Source organism: Xyrauchen texanus, chromosome 49 (assembly GCF_025860055.1).
Source record: "Xyrauchen texanus isolate HMW12.3.18 chromosome 49, RBS_HiC_50CHRs, whole genome shotgun sequence".
NCBI lineage: Eukaryota > Metazoa > Chordata > Actinopteri > Cypriniformes > Catostomidae > Xyrauchen > Xyrauchen texanus.
In genome coordinates, this window is record NC_068324.1 from 17,066,721 (window position 1) to 17,086,908 (window position 20,188).

Genomic DNA, 20,188 nt, shown 5'->3' on the forward strand with positions numbered 1-20,188 from the left:
TGAGGTGCATGTAAACTTCTGACTATTATACCTGTCATATATTATATTATATTATATACTGTACTACTCTATACCTCACCATATCATACTATATAATACTATGTATACTATACTATGTTTACTATACTTTACCCTTTATTCTAGACACTATATAGAGTTGCTAAAGAGTAAATACACATTTGTGTAATATTATACCTGTCATATACTACATTATATTCTATACTGTACTACTATATGCTTCAATATATCATACTGTACTATACTGTACTACATATACTATACTAGAGGTCGACCGATAGTGGATTCAGCCAATACTGATAACTGTGGTGGTGGAAAAGGCTGATAACCTGTAAATCGGCCGATAGTTTTAAAATTGATTTATATAATTATATGATTTATATATTTCCTCACTATGATGGGTACAGACATTGTGGCTAAAAGGGTTCAAAATGAATAAAATCACAGCAGTTTTATTGTGCAACCTAAATCTTAAGATTTGGTGCATTACGCAGGACTTTTAACTGTAAACTTGCCCGGAATACACATACTTATTTTGAAATGATGGAGACCTGGCTCCGTTACAATCCTCTATATTCAAGTATTTACTAATTTAAGCTTTTTATAGCCTGCATTCACTAGATTAAAACTATTGGCATAGATTTTTGCCAAAAAACAATCATTTCAAAAAGCAACTATTGGCACCGATTAATCTGTAAAACTGATATATTGGTCTGCCTCTATACTATAATATACTATGCTATACTAGGCCCCTTCTGTCTCGAAAGACAATGGCTGCGCCTTCTTTATCTTTTTCAGTCAATTTTGTTGTTGGCATCATCTGGAGTGGCTCAGTAGTCCTATCCTTGCATGGCAATCTCTGCCGCAATTTAGGCAGACAAAGCTGGATGGCAGGTTGGAGTCATGGCTTGGTTTCCCCTCCTTCCTGTGACTTCTTTTGTCCTTCAACTGCTGGAGTCTCTTCACTTCTCCCCTTTGGATTCCATCACTTACTGTAGTTCTCCATGCGCTGCGATTTTCTGCAAGAGGCTCCCAGGTATCTGGGGATATACCAGTGGTTTTCAAATCACGCTTGATCCTTGTAACGCAGTGCTGGTCGGCCTACAGGACGGTGCCCTGTAGCTAGTTCACCATACAGTATATCCTTGGGAATACGGCCGTCCTTCATACGGCGCACATGACCTATCCAGCGCAGCCTACGTTGAGTTAGCAAAAGGTGCATGCTGTGGGAATTTGTCTGTTCCAGGACAGATGTGTTGGTGATCTTATCTTCCCAGTTTATTCCAAGGATTCGATGCAGGCAGCGGAGATGGAAACTGTTCAAGCGGTTTTCCTGTCTGGCATATGTCGTCCAGGTTTCGCTGCTATACAGCAAGGTGTTGAGAACGCATGCTTGGTATACTCTGAGTCAGGGCCGTATCAAGACAGTGTGGTGCCCCTGGGCACTATACCTCAAAAGGCCCCCCCCAATCAGACAAGACATAATCAAGGTGATTTCTCAAATGTAATTTCCTAACTTGTCCAACTACATACATGTAGGCATATGTGCAGTGAGCATTATATTCAAATGTCTCAATTTATTAATACTACCATTAAAACACATTTGATTTTTAATCAATGTAGAATGTGTAACTTAAAAATAAACAGATTTGTGTGTGTGTGTGTTTTGTTGGGTGACAGTTGTAGGTTACAGTTTGACAAGAGTTTAGAGTGTGACAAAAGCACTTTGTTGTGTTTTATTGCGAGTGTACACGAATATAAGTAAACACTTTGCAGTTTGAATGATGTCCTGTATGAACAAAATGACGGAGTATGTTTTTATGTTTGATCGCGCCCACGGCTCTCTCTCTCTCACGTCACACACACACACACACACACACACACACGCACACACACACACACACACACAGTTCGATCGCGACCACGGCTCTCTCTCTCTCACACACGCACACACACAGTTCGATCGCGCCCGCGCCTCTCTCTCTCTCGCTCTCTCTCTCCACTGATCTATATAATGACATTCTATAATAGATCAGTGTCTCTCTCACACACACACACACAGTTCGATTGCGCACGCACGCACGCACGCCACGCACACACACACACACACACACACACACACACACACTCCAGCATTGCAATCTTGATCAGACTGTTCATTATGCGAAATAGAGCGATATGTATCGCTATTTAGTTTTATTTATTTTTATACCGTGTATTCTCCGTGTAAATTCGTGCACCGAGACGTGACGCCCGTACCGTTTCGGTTCAATATGAATAACTTACATGTACCCTCCCACCCCTAATATTTACCTTCATTAATGTCCTCTTCCTCACCTGAGTCTTCCTCGCTCCTGTCTCCCCCAAGGACAAGGAGAATATCCTCATTCGCCTGGCGGTCATCGCCGACGCCCTGACTAACATTAGCAGCTGCTGCATCTCCCCCGCTAGCAGAGCCGGCGGTGTCAGACTTAGCGCTGCTGGTGTCTGCAATTCCAGTGTTCTCCCAAAAACTAGTGATCTAACAAAAAATTGTCGATCCCTGGAACATTTTTTATTGTAGCTAAACGTCTAGCGTCCTTCTCTTTCTTTAATCTTCTTTTGCGAAACCACTCAATTGCCGTCTGTCCATTTTGGATTTTGATTCATTTTCTGTAGCCGTTAAAAAATGACACATTTGCTGCGTACTTGTTGTGGACCAACTCAACTCTGACAGATTGGGGAGGGGGAGTGATACTGGTCATGTAATCTTCATTTATTTATAATTTATTATTATTATTATTATTATTATTAAATTAGTGTTCATAAACAAGTTATGTATGGTCTTTCAAGAATTTCAAGTTAATAATATAACAATTTACGAAAAATATTTTTAAAGCTTGTGTCATGTGGTGCCCCCCTAGTGGTTGTGAATGGTTGGTGCCCCTGGGCACTGGCCCAAGTGCCCTTATGGATAATCCGGCTCTGCTCTGAGTTTGGTATTCAATGAGATGTTCTTGTTATCCCACACTTTCTTGCTCAGTTTGGACAATATTGCAGCAGCTCTTGCAATACGTGTGTCTATTTCTTTATCAAGCGACAAGTGACTGGTGATGGTGGAGCCCAGATACTTGAAGTGGTCAGTGTTTTCCAGCACTTCGTCATCAATGCTGATTGATGGTGGTGAAGGGACATTTTGGCTCAATACATTGGTCTTTTTAATGCTGATCGTGAGCCCGAACTCTTTACAGGCATGGGAAAACTGACTGAGCAGCTGCTGTAGTTCTTCTTCAGTGTGCGCCACCAGGGCCGCATCATCTGCAAACAGCATCTCTCTAATGAGTACTGAGCGGACTTTAGTCTTGGCTTTCAGGCGGGTTAGATTGAACAACCTTCCATCACTCCTGGTGTGTAGATGAACACCTTCTGTAGAGTGTCTAAAGGCAAATGTTAGCAGCATAGAGAAGAAGATTCCAAACAAGGTTGGGGCAAGGACACATCCCTGTTTGACGCCACTCTTGATTTCAAAGGGTTTAGAAGTTTCGCCATCCCAGCTTACTATCCCCTATTGTTATCATGAAAGGAGGCTATGATGTTGAGCAGCTGCGGGGGGCAACCAATCTTCTGCATCAGCTGGAACAGACCCTTCCTGCTCACTAGGTCAAATGCCTTAGTGAGGTCGACAAAGGCGATGAAGAGTGGCATCTGCTGCTCTCTACATTTTTCTTGAAGCTGACGCACAGAGAATATCATGTCCACTGTACCTCTTTTAGCCCTGAATCCGCATTGTGACTCTGGATAGATGCGGTCAGCAAGGATTTGCAGTCGTTTTAAGATCACTCTAGCAAACACCTTGCCCACTGCGCTCAACAGTGAGATGCCGTTGTTACAGTCTCTGCAGTCGCCCTTGTTCTTATAGAGTGTAATGATCTTAGTATTTTGCATGTCTTGAGGCACCATCCCTTCTCTCCAGCAGAGGCACAAGAGATCATGTAGCGGTTCCAGCAAAGCTGGTTTACCGCACTTGATGATTTCCGGTGGTATGCCGTCCTCACCTGGTGCCTTACCACTGGCTAATTCGTTGATGGCTTTGCTGAGATCTTCCATAGTTGGCTCAGTATCCAGGTCATCCAGCACAGGCAGATTTTCAATACTGTCGAGGGCTTCTTGGGTAACGATGTTTTCTTTGGAAAAAAGTTCCAGGTAGTGCTCAGCCCAACGACATATTTGCTTGTCCCTGTCAGTGATGAAATCTCCTGTCTTGGACTTCAGGGGCGCAGTTTTCCTTGTTGGTATGCCAGTTGCCTGCTTAATCCCCTCATACATTTTCCTAATGTTACCAGTGTCTGAGGCTTCCTGGATGTTGTCTGAGAGTTGGAGCCAGTAATCGTTTGCGCAGCGTCTTGCTGTTCGTTGTGTTTTATTGCGAGCAGTTCTCAGTGCTTGCATGTTTTGCTGGCTGGGTTTTCGCTTGTAGTTGATCAGCGCATCCCGTTTGGCTTCAATGACTGGTTCCAATTCCATAAAATTGGCCTCAAACCAGTCCGTGCTCTTGTGTTCTTTCTTACCATATGTCAAGAGTGCAGAGTCAAAGATGGTATTCCTGAGGAAATTCCATTGATCTTCTGCATTCAGCTCTTCTCTTTTGGCCAGGGTCTCTTCAAGTCGCTTGATGAACTCCTGGTTTTTGTCAGCATATGCAGTTTTGCAGGTATTGATCTTTGGTTGACCTTTCTTTTTCCTATGGTGAAGTTTCTTGGGCTTCAGTTTGATCTTGGAGGCTACCAGAGAGTGGTCAGTATCACAGTCAGCACTGTGGTATGCTCTGGTGTTGCAGACACTGTTAAGGGAATCCTTCCTAGTGATAATCAGGTCTAGCTGATGCCAGTGTTTTGACCTGGGATGTCTCCAAGATGTTTTGTGACACACCTTGTTTTGGAAAAATGTGTTAGTCACACAGAGGTTGTGATAGCAGTAGAGTTCTAAAAGTCTCTGACCATTTTCGTTCATGTTTCCTATGCCTTGGTGACCTAGGATGCCTGGCCAAGACTCTCTGTCTGCACCAACCCGAGCATTGAAGTCCCCCAGAAGATAGACTTGCTCTGATGATGATATGCCCTTGATGATGTCATCTAAAAATTCATAAAACTGGTCTTTAATCTCAGTTGAGGCTAGCTGTGTTGGTGCATAAATACATATAAGATTTATAACACCTTGTACTGTTGAGAGACGTAGGGTAAGGGTTCTTGCTGTACCACCTATTGGTGGCTCAATCATACTTCATAGAGTGTTCTTGACGGCAAACCCCACCCCATATTCTCTAGTTTCCTCTGCGTTTTTCCCTTGCCAGAAGAAGGTATAGTTTTCCTCCTTCAATGACCCACTGTTTGGCAGACGTGTCTCCTGCAGAGCTGCTATATCGATGTTTAGCCTTAGCAGTTCACGATCAATTACTGCTGTCTTGCGAGTGTCATCAGTGGCTTGAAGGTCTTCGCTCAATCCAGTACGCATAGTGCGTACATTCCAACTTGCAATACGAAGAGCTGGAATCTTCGGTTTATCCTTTTTATTTTTGCTTGGTGCAAGGTTAACGGTCAGCTTGTTGAGCAGTGCTCTTATCTCCAGGCACCCACTGGAGCAGGCAGACCGTGGCGTCCCAACACCTAACTGGCCGGGGGCTGCCCAGCTTAAGGCGGGCGGTAGTTGTCAAGTGGAATACTAAGATCCCTCCCACCGTCGAACACAACCCGTGGCGTCCCACTCTACGCCAATTGAGCAGGGACTTATAAACCGTAACTGCTGTCTTCCGTGTTGTGCACTCGCCAGATGGTGAGACTGGAGTGACCTCTCCAGGGCGCAGACCTGGGCAAGTATATATGGAGGCCTAGGGCTGCCCAGATGACAGGACCCCCCTCTCGGCTTCACTGGCAGAGTCCAAGGGAATGCTATGCATTACTTTTGGGGCCAGCTTTGCTGCAGGAGTTGCCGGGAGAAAGCCATTTTTTTGACATCCAACCGCCTACGGGGCTCCACTCCGGATTTTGTCTCTGGATTTCCTTCCATAGCCTTTTCCATGATTGGATATAGCCGCAAGGCAGTGGAGGTTTTAATATCAGGGTTTTCCTTCCCCTAGACGAACTGCCTTTCTAGGCTTACGAGCTCCGTCTGCCCTAAGCAACTGGTTTTAAGGCGCCAGTGATCCGCCTACGACCCTTCTCCTGTTAGTTGAAACAGTTCCGCCAGGCTTAAAAACTAAGCCACACATGAAGGCCAGGAGCTGGACTTTGGTTGTCAGAGGCTATTAGAGACGCACGCCATAGGAAGCACTTTATAGGTAGTGGGAGTTTAACCCCATTACCACCTCCTGGCTATAACAACCTTTTGGAACCAGTGTATGCTATACTATACTGTACTATACTGTACTGTACTATAGTATAATACTGTATGTTTACTATATACTATACCCTTTATTCTAGACACTATACTGTATAGAAGTTGTTGAAGTGTAAATACACATTTGTGAACTATTATGCATGTTGAATAAATTACTCTACTATAGCCTACTGAACACTATACCTTACCACATACTATACTGGAGTCGGAGGTGGGATACGATGTGGGATATGATGTCTATGGACTCTCAACACTAGTAGTAATACAGATATGGCAAGCAATCCAGCGCTAGACTTGTGGAAATATCCAGATTAATGATGGTAATCACACGTACAACACACATGACATAGATTCTAAGTCTACAGATAACCATGAACATTTTGTTAGTTGGTTTCAAAAAATAGTTCAAAATGCACTTAAAATAGAATATTTTTTGTTAATTCTGTCTGAATTGAAACTGAGTTGAATCATACATAGAGTCAGTTTCAATGCCTATGGATACTGAAGATTTTCATTCATGTGGTTAATTTATAATTTTCTTATAATTATTATCAGCCTCTACCAATACTTCTTTGTCCAGTTTATGCAATAGCAGGTCCTGTTTATGAGAACAAACCTTTTTATGTCACCTTGAGCTTTTGTTTTTACATCTGAGCAAACTATTTTTCAAGTTCAATTTTTTGTGAACTAGACTTTGTTTATGATGTAACATTGCTATAAAGCTGGAAACCGTAGTAACCTGTACAATTTTGGGCAGGCTTTAATGTTTGTCCCTGTGAGGTACTTTTTTATTTCTATAAATTCTCTAGTTCTGATTTATGAGTGTGCACTTTTGACTCACAGAGGGCAAACCGAGAGAGTTGCTGCCAGCTAGTGTGCATCGGTATACTATTATATACTAAGACACCATCTTAAGATTTTTCTAAAAGTTGCGACACACATCAACCTTGGTTGTCTTGATGTTTTACATGGGTGTTTCTTTAACTGTGGATTTAACTCCCTTATAGCACAATTTTCAAACTCACTAGTTCATTTAATTTGTCAACTAACAATGTATGCACATGCATCTTTTAGAATTCTGTAATTTAGTTTTTTCTCTGAACTGTCCTAAACAATTGTCATTTCTACCACATATATATATATATATTATTTTTTTTTTTTTTTTTTTTTTTTTTTGTGGAAATGGCCTTTTAAAATTAAATTATAATATTTTCGCACTTTTTACATGATTTGACAAAGTTATAGCTTGATTGGAAATGACACACAAATAATTTGATATTTACCTTGCTTTTTCTTTGTTTTGTTTTTTTCACACAACATGAAAAATTGTGGGAAATTATTCCCACAATAAATATTGAAATGGCTTTTATTTCACTCTTTGTTCAGTTCATATTTATAAAAATGTAATAGATTAATATTTTAACGATGATGTTTTAATGACTTGTTTGCAAGACCTTGTTTTAACTTGAGAAAAATAAGTTTAAATCTGTTAGCTTTAATACAACATGTCAATGCCTGGGACATAAAATTGCCTGTAGTTAAAGAAACATCCACACAGTTGTGTTTTTATCTAAGGTCAAACATTTACCTTAACGTATATAATCAGATAATCACTTAAATGCCATCTTCTGTCCCTTTCCTATCCATTCTCTGTTAGACAAAACTGTAGCCAGTTTGAGTGTTGCATGCATGTCCTCCACTTATACTTGTCCTGTAGTGTAATGAACAGCACCTCCTTGCTAGCCAGTGCTCATCAGTACCTGACAGCACTGTGACTTTGCATATGTTTTTTTGGAAATGTGATTTTGATGCCCTGAACAGTCTGTGCAGGTCAAGACTGATTACAGTCCTGTTAGCTATTTGTTGGAAGTGGTGGCAAGCATGCAGATAGCATCAGGGAGGGCAGCACGCCACATGCTGAACCCGTCCTTCCCCGGTCACCAGCGTGGAGGGTGTGAAGAGTTTTAGAGAAAATGCAGCTGAAGCATTGCTGTCATGGAATATTCTGGTGTTGGTGAAGTTGTGATGTGCAGTATGCTACTGTAATTTATTGTAAACATTAGTTTAAAACATTATAGTTGAATCTCGCTCGAGCAATCAACATGTCAGGTTTCAAAATATTTATACAAGTGATGGGTGCTTAAAAAATACAGGCATCCCAACCTGCAAAAAGTCATTTCAGGGAGGTATCCCGGACCCCCCCTAAAAGATATAAAAGCATAATATATCATTTCTTTAGGCTATAGGCCTATGCAATTATTTGTTAATTATGTAGATTACTTTTAATATAAACTGCTTATACTATTTATATAAACTGCTTTTATTTATATTCCATTGCAACTTTAAACAGGTCTAAGGAGTTTATTGTTTTCATGTAGCCTAGGTAACTAGCCGGCCTGAATAATATGCACATGAAATGAAACTTGTTTAACTCACCTCAACATGTCTTTTACAATCATTTAACCCGCCATGGGCAATGCTGAAGTCACTGTTACAAACTGTACAGCGTGCAAGACTGTCATTATGTTTCACTGTTATTAGACAGGGGTACACTTTCGTGTAGTCTGGCGTAAAATGTGTCTTATATTTTCGCTTTTTGGGGCACTCTCCCTCTGCCATGGCGCTCCTGTGTCTATATACACTGAACTGATTAATTAGGTTCGGGAGAAGAGATAAAAGCCCGCCCACACTGACAATTGATTGGTTGACTTACCGAAACAGGCCAATCAGGATGCTCTCTGTCTTACATGCACTTCTTGATGAACACACGCACACACACGCGCAAGGTCTCTCGCTCTCGCCCTCTCTGCCGTGCGCGCTACACGGTTTGGAGCACAGTCTAACCGCTCTTGCTCGCTCGCTCTTGATTCCGGGAGATTTTAACTAATTTGCGGGCATCAGGGAGCCGCTATCAATACGCGGGAGACTCCCGGAACTTCCGGGAGACTTGGGATGTCTGGAAATATGTCTCTAAGCTTTGAAATCTTAACAACTAATTTGTTTCACTCCAGTGCTCTTAAGAGTGCAACAGACTGGCCAAGCCATTTATTTTTGTCAGTAAGATTTACCAGTGATGACTTACAAGCCCATCATAACAGTGTCTTGTTTCCTCAAACATAAACATCTACAAATGTTAAAGTATATTCCTGGTAAAGACTATACTTCGATGTAGTTTTAGCATCTGTCATTCGTTTAAATAGGTAAATCGTGCAATTTCGCCCTTTGCACAAAGAAAAGTGAAAAAATGCAGACGTCTGTTCGATCCATCTAACCACTGATTTACAAAAGCTCCAGAACCTGAATAAGAAAAGCTAAAAATGAATGAAAGTGGATGAGGGCACACTGGCTTGCTGTCACTGCCATTCTATGTTGTTTGTAGATGCGTGTTGAACGTAAGGAGATGTTTCCTTATTCACAAGTCCTGATGTTTATGTAAGTAGTTATAACTTGCATGATATGACTTATGTGATAATTGTAGAATGACCATGTACTGTTTGCACAATCTTATCAGGCTAAATTTTCTCTCATTTTTGCACAGTGTTATCAAGCTTATCAATAAGTTGACACATAGCTTATTTAAGTTTTAAAACATATGTGCATTTCCTGTTATTCTTCTATCAAGAGGGAACCAGTCTCTCTCTCTCTCTCTCTATGTCAGCGCAGAAGCAGATTTTAATCTCTTTAGTTTGTTTACATCAGCATTCCAACTGTGTATAATTGATAAATAACTTGTCAATCATTGTGATTTTGACAATCTTAGAAGCTGGTCTGGTATTGGCCATGTACATTTTTCTTATTTTTATTTTTTAATTTTTATTTTTATAAATTGGCCATATTGACTGCGGAATGTTGTTGTGATGACGTCACAACCAGCCCTTGCTGTTTATATTGATTTGGGCAAAAATATGACACAGACATGCTTTTGATTAATTAATTCACCCAATTATTCATCATTCTTTCGTTTTTTTACACTTTGTTTGCTTAATACACAACATACACTGATAAAAGAACTGCAGAATATTCAAGATGTGGGTTTTCTGGAAGAATTTATGAGGCCAAATTGGAATGAGGTAAATCTGGCTACACGGCCATGATTGCATTAACATTTCAGAGACTGGGATAAGCCAAGGTCCCACCCAAACACTTCCCATCATAGCAGCACAGCCTTTCAATAACAATCCACACATACAGTCTCTCTCAGCCTCTCTCTCTCTCCATCTCCTTCTCCCTAATTTCAATGGTAATGCTCTGCTTTTCTCTTGTATCTACTCTTACAAGTTTCTTTTTTTCCACCTCTTTCTTTCCTTTGTGCCCGCATAATTTATCTTTCCTCATCCGCACGACTGGGCCAGGAGCCAAAACTCACATTCCAGCCCCTCTCAGCCTCTGTTCCGTCATATCTTGTGCCCTTGATTGAGCCATCTTAAGGAATGCAAGTACTGATTTCAGTTGCCAGCGTACGTTATGATTGTAATTATCACATCGGCACTTATTTTGGAAGTACGGCCGCTTGGTTCACTGGCTGGCTGCAAAGATGACTAAAGGTTATCTAGGAGTAGTTCATCCAAAAATAAAAACTCTGTCATTATTTACTCACCCTCATATTATTTCAAAACCAAGAAACAATATTCATAGTGAACCAAAAAGGACTTTTAGAAAGCACAATAAAAGTAGTCCATTCGACAGCTCGAACGTTTTGAGCAGAATATTTTCAGCCAATTAGGACTGTTCTGTTCTCTTCTCTCGATCTGGCTATTATATGACTTCAGTCCAGACAAGCTTTTTAAATTATGCTATTATGGCACTTCTTGTCATTTTTGGAGCTTGACTTCCTCTGGTCACCATTCACTTTCTTTAATGGAAAAGAGCTGCGTTAGCATTCTTCTAAACATCTGATGTTTTTAATTGAAGAGCAAAAGTCATATAGGTTTTGATTTTTGGTTGAACTATTCCTTCAAGTCACCACACCAAAGTAGTGTGCGAAATCAAAGCCTTTCTCAGAGCAAAGGGTGAAGTGTGAACTTTGCAGAAGTGTACATTAATTGCCTTGTTTGCGCTGAGATTGAAAACAGCAATCCCAGACTGCAAACGTGAGACGAATCAGCACACTGCAGCCAATAAATCAAAGGCAAACTCGGGCAGTACAGGCCATGACTTCCAACTGTGGGACTTTGTTGTTTTGCCACGATATTGTGCTTTGAAATTCTCTCGATACCTCATTATTGTGGGACGCTACACATGATGGTCCAATAATGATGAATATTCTGGTTTTGGGAACCAATCTAGACCATAAAACTAGACATGTGGGACTCTTCTTTCATGCGTTGTGTGTGTGTGTGTGTGTGTGTGTGTGTGTGTGTGTGTGTGTGTGTGTGTGTGTGTGTGTGTGTGTGTGTGTGTGTGTGGACACTGAGATTTCTTATGTACACTACAAGGCCAAAAGTATGTAGACTTTGCAACCTAAGATGGTTTGCTCGTTATAGCTTATCTCCCAGCCTGGTCAGATATACACTCAATTAAGGGCACTTGAGCAGCTAACCCAGCTGAAGACATGCTTTTCCAGGCATAAATGTTTTTTTTTTTTTTTTAAGGTTTTTATTTTGTCTGTGGTTCTGTATATAAAGCTTTAGTGTTAAGCCATGTGTGATAAATTCTAAACCAATATTTAATTTAAAAATCAATATTTAATGCAAGACAATCAATATTTAATGCAACATTAATGGACAATGCAACAGACAGAGTAGTGTTCCCCCATGTGTCCCCAGGCCCCCTCAGCAGGCCGCAGCACCTGATCTGGAGGTGATCTCACAGCAGGTGGATGATGATGGTCAGTGCATGGCTCCAGTGCAGCTGGTCAGCTTTACCTACAGGGACCTTCCTCTGGCTGCGTTGGATCTCTCGCTGGCCGGATCCCAGCTACTTTCCAATCTGGACGAAGAGGACAACCAAGAGGGGTAAGAAAGGAGCCGTTCTGCACACACACACGTTTACCTAGCTATCTAAATGGGGACTTGCCATTATCTTAATTTGTTTCAACTGAAGTCAAGATGAATTCAAAATGAACCCAATTTACTTTCTTAATACAGTACCTGTTCCTGGTGTTACTGTGCATGATTCATTTGTGCATGTTATTGCACAAATGGAGAAGCAGAAAAAGATGTCACTATTTTTCATCAAAATGTAATTACTTGCTATGCCTTCGAAACAACATTTCAACAGTTACAGAAATACTCAAACCAGCTTGTCTGGCACCATCAATCATCCATGTGATTATCTAATCAGCCAATCGTGTGGAAGCAGTGCATAAAATCATTCAGATACGGGTCAGGAGCTTTAGTTAATGTTCATATCAACCATCAGAATGGGGAAATATGTGATCTCAGTGATTTGGAGTGTGGCATGATTGAATATGATGTGCTATATTTCATTAGGGAATCTAGAAATCCGACCAGATGCTTTATTAAGGTTCGAAAAAGAGGACATGTCCATGAAATGAGGATGTATGGTCATCATATGTTCCATTTAAAAATCTTCAGATTTATGTCATTATTTTTGCATTAACAAGTGCCGCCTTCTCACGCACTCTGCCGACAACATCTCTGTCTCTACTTCATTCACATACACTCACAGCGCGACATGACATATGAACCTCATAAATGTGATTAATAAAAATATAACCACAACAAACTTGATTTAAATGTTTTTCATCTTTGTTATCTTCCAAAATGACTGACATCATTTGGAATTGTCTGTCAATGTTTTAAAAAATAGACAAGCGACAGAAAATGTGTTTATCCTCTGATTGTTACATCTGGTTTGACTCAAAATGTTTCAGCATTGGCAGCTTTTGTGGGGGCTTATTGTTGTGACATTCATTTACAGTAGTTTTTAAGCCACCTGCAGTTGTTAAAACACCCTATATTCATCCAGAGCCTCCGCTGCTCACAATCAGCAGTAACGTTAGTCTAGCTGATAACAACAACTAAGTTTCTCGCATAGCGCCCATTTTTTACTCGATTTATTAATCATTTATACTTGATTAATGTGGCCAAAGGGAGAGTTTGTCAGATATACACACACACACACACACATATATATATATATATATATATATATATATATATATATATATAGATGTATATCCAAAGATATTACCTAATATCAAACTTTTAGAACAATTTTGATGATTTAAAATGCATTTTGAGGAATTTTGAATTTTATGATTTTTATTTTTTTCATACTTGGTGTAAGCATGATCCGAATTAATCAGTTTTAGTTTTAAACTAAACATTTCCAATAGACAAAATCAGAAACAGTTTCTAAGTTTCCATACTCTACAAACTATTCACACTCTTTGTCTTGCTCTTGTCACAGTGCCACTTTCAGCTGTTATTGGATAAATGATTCCGGCGAAACATACGCTAGGCAAAGAGAGAAATATTCAGATACAAAAAAATCAGGAAGAACTGCATACTCTCACTTAGATCAACGATACTGACTTTTAACTTGAATTTCAGGAATTCATTTAATGCGAGGTTAAAATAGGCCCCAACATGTCATATAAACAATACTAGTAGTATTTAGAATAGCAAAGTTCGTAATCTTTAGTATGTCTGACATAAAGTACTTTAAAGGAATTTGTTGGTACGCTGAAATGATTCAGAATGCATTACTGGATTGTCAAGACTTGTTTACCTATTGTGTTTCGGTAAAAAAAAATGAACTGTCAGCATTGGGACAGATTTTCACTTGATATGTTGTAATAGATTTCTAATAGAAACTCTAGCCAGTTCAGCCAGTAATTATATCTTGGAAATTTCCTATGAGTGTTAGAAACATTGTATAGTTATAAAAAAAAAACAGTCGGCAGAATCAGTTGAAGTTTATAAACCTCTTCAAAAACTTTTACGTTTTTTGTAAAAGTAAGATAGGTTTGTGCCATTCATAGTTCATTAAGTTGTTGATTAGCTAACATGCTGTTTTGATTCATATCATCCTGTTGCATAATTTATTAGATCAACAATTCGTTCATAATATATTAACTAATGTTAACAAATACAATCTTTTAATGTGTCAGTATAAAATATGTTGAAATTAACATTTTCCAAAATAAACAAATGTTGTGAGGTCATTGGCATGGAAATGGTTGTGGCCTCAGTGTGGCCTCAGTAGGGATTGTGCAAATGTTGCTTTAAAAAATCATCTGCCAGCCGTGCCACATGCTGGTAGTGTAGAGCACCCAGACCTCTATGGTGCTGACTGGGTTTTTTGGCGGTCCGCACTGCTGTCCCGTCTGGGTAGCGTGACTCACTGTGGACGGGCACTGGGCGATGCTCTGCTACATGCAGAGAAAGTCGACAAACACCATAAGCTTAATTATGGCAATCATCACAATGTCCACAACAAGCCACGCCTGTGTGTGTGTGAATATGGGACAGATGGCCCATCCACACTCAGCTCCGTGTGTAGTTGTGTGAGCTTGTTTCTGAGTTGTCAGCACAGAGCGTTCCACCTCTCACAAAAATCTTTGAAAGTTCGGTTAGTATTGGGGCACGCTTCCCTGTGATAATTTTTTTTATAATAAAATCATAACAAATTATATCTATCTATCTATCTATCTATCTATCTGTCTGTCTGTCTGTCTGTCTGTCTGTCTGTCTGTCTGCCTATCATATCTCTCTCACTCTCTCTCACTCTCTCTCACTCTCTCTCTCTCTCTCTCTCTCTCTCACTCTCTCAGTGTTTCCCGACCTTTTATCTGCCATGGCACACTTTTTACAATTAAACAAATCCCATGGCACACCTCTATCCCACTGTCCCACATAACCATTCATTTGAAAAGTTTCCTTTTCAAGATCTTCCATGTTTTCTGTCCATTTCAGTTGTGTGTTTAGTACTCATAATGTTTGAAATTCGGCTATGCAAAAAACGCAAGTCACATAGATAAGGTGTATAATGAGATCACAGGTGGCAAGAGTGCTAATTGGGTAATGGATAAAACCATAATTTTAACTGTGACATTTGAAATAAAATCATAGTAACCAAAAGTAAAAGTAAAACCATGATTAGCAGTAACCATAAAACTAATTATGGGATTTTTCATAAGAAAAACACATTCTGAAATTAAAATGTATTACCAATTTTTTTTATATCTGTGATGTGTGGATTGAAACCTTACAATTTCAAAGTCATTTTATGGTGCAAATTTCTCCTTTATTCCTTTTTAATGCTGATTAAATTTTGGGGCCGTTTAAAACTATTTTAAACTAGTTTAATCGTCGACACATTATGGGTTTAATGGAGGTTTTAAACAAATAATCAATGCAGAATTTGTGACCCAGCCCGTGCTTCCCACAGCTGTTTATGATGATCACGGCTGAGCACTCGAGACCGGTCCATGTGTAAATGCACGTCTCTGTGCTGATCTGTCCATTGAGCAGCGCTGACTGATCCGGGTAAAGCTGTTTCCTTTCACGGAATAGTCTCAGTCCGGAGCCCTGATTTATTTTGTGGAATCTGATAATTTTCCACGGCACACCTTACAATATTTCACGGCACAGTGGTTGGGAAACACTGGTCTATCTATCTATCATCTTGCTAACTAGCTAGCATTTCATTATGCTGTAATTTTACCAGGAATGCATCATTAACATTTAAAGAATAGGTCAATACCCTGTCAGTTTTCAGCACATCCTTGTACTACATTAACAGTCCCCAAGCACATTACACCGTGCATAATAACAGTTCAAATTAATACACAGGTAAATAAAAAATCATATTCATAGCATACTCTTAGATATTTATACACTATGTATCATATCACACATTCACAAAAAGGCTTCTTTCAGAAATGTACAGTTCTTACCTGCTCATCTGAAATACCTGCCTGTAATGTCCGCTATCCTCACCCAGAAAACAACAACTGATCGTTTTTATGGACTCCTTTAACATCTCCACTGACTCCACATGTGACGCATGTGATATAATTCATGATTTCAAATTGAATTCGATAGTTTTGTGTGGGAAGCAGACCTACAGACCAAAATTGCACATGTTGTCAGCCACTGACTGTCCTATGAAACGCAAAGTTGTATTCCTGAAGGTGGGCGCTTGACGCTCTGATAAGCGAATACTCCATGCAACCGTATTTAAAACTCAGAACGTTTTATATTTTCTGCAGAAATGTTTTACACTGAATAGATTACAAATTTTATACTGGATAGTATTTTTAACAAAAACATCATTTTAAGGATTCTTAACTGTGAATGGAAATCCACATCAGCATTATCTATTAAAGCAGAGGGGACTGCACAACAGTTGGGTGATACCAACTCGTACAAGAAAGGGGGACTTCAGTTTATTGTATGATTATGACAGACTCAGTCACACAACGGCAAGGTATCTCATAAAAATTATTTTCAGCATTGATAAAGAAAATATGTAAACAATGACTGACGCATGATTGCGGGGAACAATTTACCCCCTTCACAGTCATGTCCCCCCCAACCATTTATACACCAGTGACTTCACAACATATATTTATCTTGGTTAATGTTAATTTCAACATACTGCATACTGTTACATTAAAAGATTGTATATGCTAACATTAGTTGTTGTATTATGAACTGACATGACTTACAATGAACAATTGTATTTTCATAAATTATCATTAAAGAGATAGCTCACCCAAAATTGAAAATTCTCTCATCATTTACTCACCCTCATGCCATCCCAGATGTGTATGACTTTCTTTTTTATGCTGAACACAAATACAGATTTTTAGAAGAATATATGATGTCTGCATTCAAAGTGAATGGTGACCAGAACTTTGAAGGTCCAAAAAGCATATAAAACAGCATAAAAGTTATCCATATTACTCCAGTAGCTAAATACATGTTTTCTGAAGCTATATGATAGGTGTGGGTGTGAAACAAATCAATGTTTAAATAATTGTTACTATCAATCTCCATGTTTACTTCCACATTCTACTTCTTATGTTTTTGGTAACTCATTCTTCATGCATATCGCCACCTACTGGGCATGCAGATCATTTATAGTTAAAAAGAACTAAAAATACTAAACTTTAAGTCATGATCTAGTAACATTATTTGTTTTAATTTAGGTGGGGTTTTTAGAAAGTTATTGTCATTTAAAAAATGTTTAGTGTTTTCTGGGATAATATTTCTGTCAGGATAACTTTTCGTCAAATTTTCAGACATATTCAGTTGAGTGATATTGCCAAAAAAATGTCCTGAGAGGAAATGTCCATACATCAGAATGAATTCTAAGGATTAAAATGTCAGATATTAGTTCACTTGATTTTCAGGCTGTGTCCAAGTTGTTCCAAGTCATGACAGTTTCACCCCACCAGAATATGACCTTCTCCAGTAACTGTCAGTGGAGAAAGCGAGAGTGCAGTCACGTCACAGTTCATGTTGCTGTTGTGACTCACATCTGAAGCATGTGCAGAATGATAGAGGGATCATATTTGCACGGTTTGATGTCAGTTTAAGCCTGATTTGAACTGAAGTTCTAATAATAGAAACATGCTCTAAGGACAGCTCATTTATTACACCGAAACTAAGATGAATATAGAACATTGTTTTATATATAAATAATTGATGACTAAACTTACATTATTGCTTGTATGGTTTCACGCGCTGTTTAACTTGTTTATTTTTGCATCAAAAGTTCACCTTGCATGCATGCCTAAACAATATGGGGTGTGAGAAAATGTCAAATCTTTTGAAGAATGCATTATGTAAAGATATTCTTTGATTTGATTTCTTTGCTTTCTATTTATCTGTAATGAATTTGTTCTTATTTAAACTTACGTTAACAATATGCAAAATACATTATATATATTCTATATATTATGATTTTTTTTATTTTTATTTTATTACATTATATTATATTTGGAAATTGAATAATCCTTGAGATTTAAAAAATAAATATGCAAGTATGCATCTTTTCAGAGTCAATTCACCAGCATTCAGTCACTAACTGGGTTATCGAGAAAGCAGCAAAATGGGAGTTTTATGGCTAGGATTTAAAAGAGGTCGCAAAACACAAACTTAGCCAGACAGCTCTTTAGTTTAAGTTGACTGATGTATTAACAGCTGCTCAGAAGATTAACAGCTTTCTACTTTAACAAGTTTATAATGAAAAACAAAAACTGATCTGGATTCATGAATGTGTACATTTAGGAAATAACTATATAAAAGAATTTCCAGTGTACTTGACTTTATGAACAGATATTTATGTATATTCTGAGCTATCGCTTTCAAATATACTTTATTCCATCTAACAGTGATTCTTACAACTTGAATGAAAAATGTGTCAGATTAGACCAGCTAGGACAGCTCAAACATTGACATGGTGTTTAATGTTGTCATCGAACTCCAAAACAGTATTACAAGCCCTTTTGACATTTAGTAATGTGAAGGATATGAATTATAGATATCTAGAATTCAGTTTCCACTAGTTGAAATTATTCTCATGATCAGCAAGAGAATTACTACTAGTGAAAATGCTCATTTTTGATATCCATAAATATGTTTGCACTAGTTAAAAAGTTAACTCTTTGGTATAAATAATTAGGTCAGTTCTTGTTATCAAAAATGTAATTTTAACTATTAAAAAAACATAATTGTTGAAATCTGTAAATGCATTTTCACTAGTGCACTTAACAATGATCTGTAATGCACTCCTGTTCAGAATACAATTACATACACTCACCTAAAGGATTATTAGGAACACCTGTTCAATTTCTCATTAATGCAATTATCTAATCAACCAATCACATGGCAGTTGCTTCAATGCATTTAGGGGTGTGGTCCTGGTCAAGACAATCTCCTGAACTCCAAACTGAATGTCAGAATGGGAAAGAAAGGTGATTTAAGCAATTTTGAGCGTGGCATGGTTGTTGGTGCCAGACGGGCCGGTCTGAGTATTTCACAATCTGCTCAGTTACTGGGATTTTCACGCACAACCATTTCTAGGGTTTACAAGGAATGGTGTGAAAAGGGAAAAACATCCAGTATGTGGCAGTCCTGTGGGCGAAAATGCTTTGTTGATGCTAGAGGTCAGAGGAGAATGGGCCGACTGATTCAAGCTGATAGAAGAGCAACTTTGCCTGAAATAACCACTTGTTACAACCGAGGTATGCAGCAAAGCATTTGTGAAGCCACAACACGCACAACCTTGAGGCGGATGGGCTACAACAGCAGAAGACCCCACCGGGTACCACTCAACTCCACTACAAATAGGAAAAAGAGGCTACAATTTTCAAGAGCTCACCAAAATTGGACAGTTGAAGACTGGAAAAATGTTGCCTGGTCTGATGAGTCTCGATTTCTGTTGAGACATTCAGATGGTAGAGTCAGAATTTGGCGTAAACAGAATGAGAACATGGATCCATCATGACTTGTTACCACTGTGCAGGCTGGTGGTGGTAGTGTAATGGTGTGGGGGATGTTTTCTTGGCACACTTTAGGCCCCTTAGTGCCAATTGGGCATCGTTTAAATGCCACGGCCTACCTGAGCATTGTTTCTGACCATGTCCATCCCTTTATGGCCACCATGTACCCATCCTCTGATGGCTACTTCCAGCAGGATTATGCACCATGTCACAAATCTCGAATCAATTCAAATTGGTTTCTTGAACATGACAATGAGTTCACTGTACTAAAATGGCCCCCACAGTCACCAGATCTCAACTCAATAGAGCATCTTTGGGATGTGGTGGAACGAGAGCTTCGTGCCCTGGATGTGCATCCCACAAATCTCCATCAACTGC

General features: G+C 39.1%; 1 protein-coding gene across 3 annotated transcripts in view; it reads left to right on the forward strand.

Annotated features, from left to right (window-relative positions):
* LOC127640189 (transmembrane protein 266-like) overlaps positions 1-20,188 on the forward strand; it is an 80,159-nt gene that overhangs the window by 12,777 nt on the left and 47,194 nt on the right. The window contains exon 3 of one of the 3 annotated variants that reach the window (XM_052122621.1): positions 12,135-12,344. The exons of 1 other annotated variant lie outside the window; for it this stretch is intronic. In XM_052122621.1, coding sequence (XP_051978581.1) covers positions 12,135-12,344 — 210 coding nt within the window. The remainder of the gene's footprint in view (positions 1-12,134; positions 12,345-20,188) is intronic. One more of the 3 variants, XM_052122622.1, reaches the window with a different exon arrangement.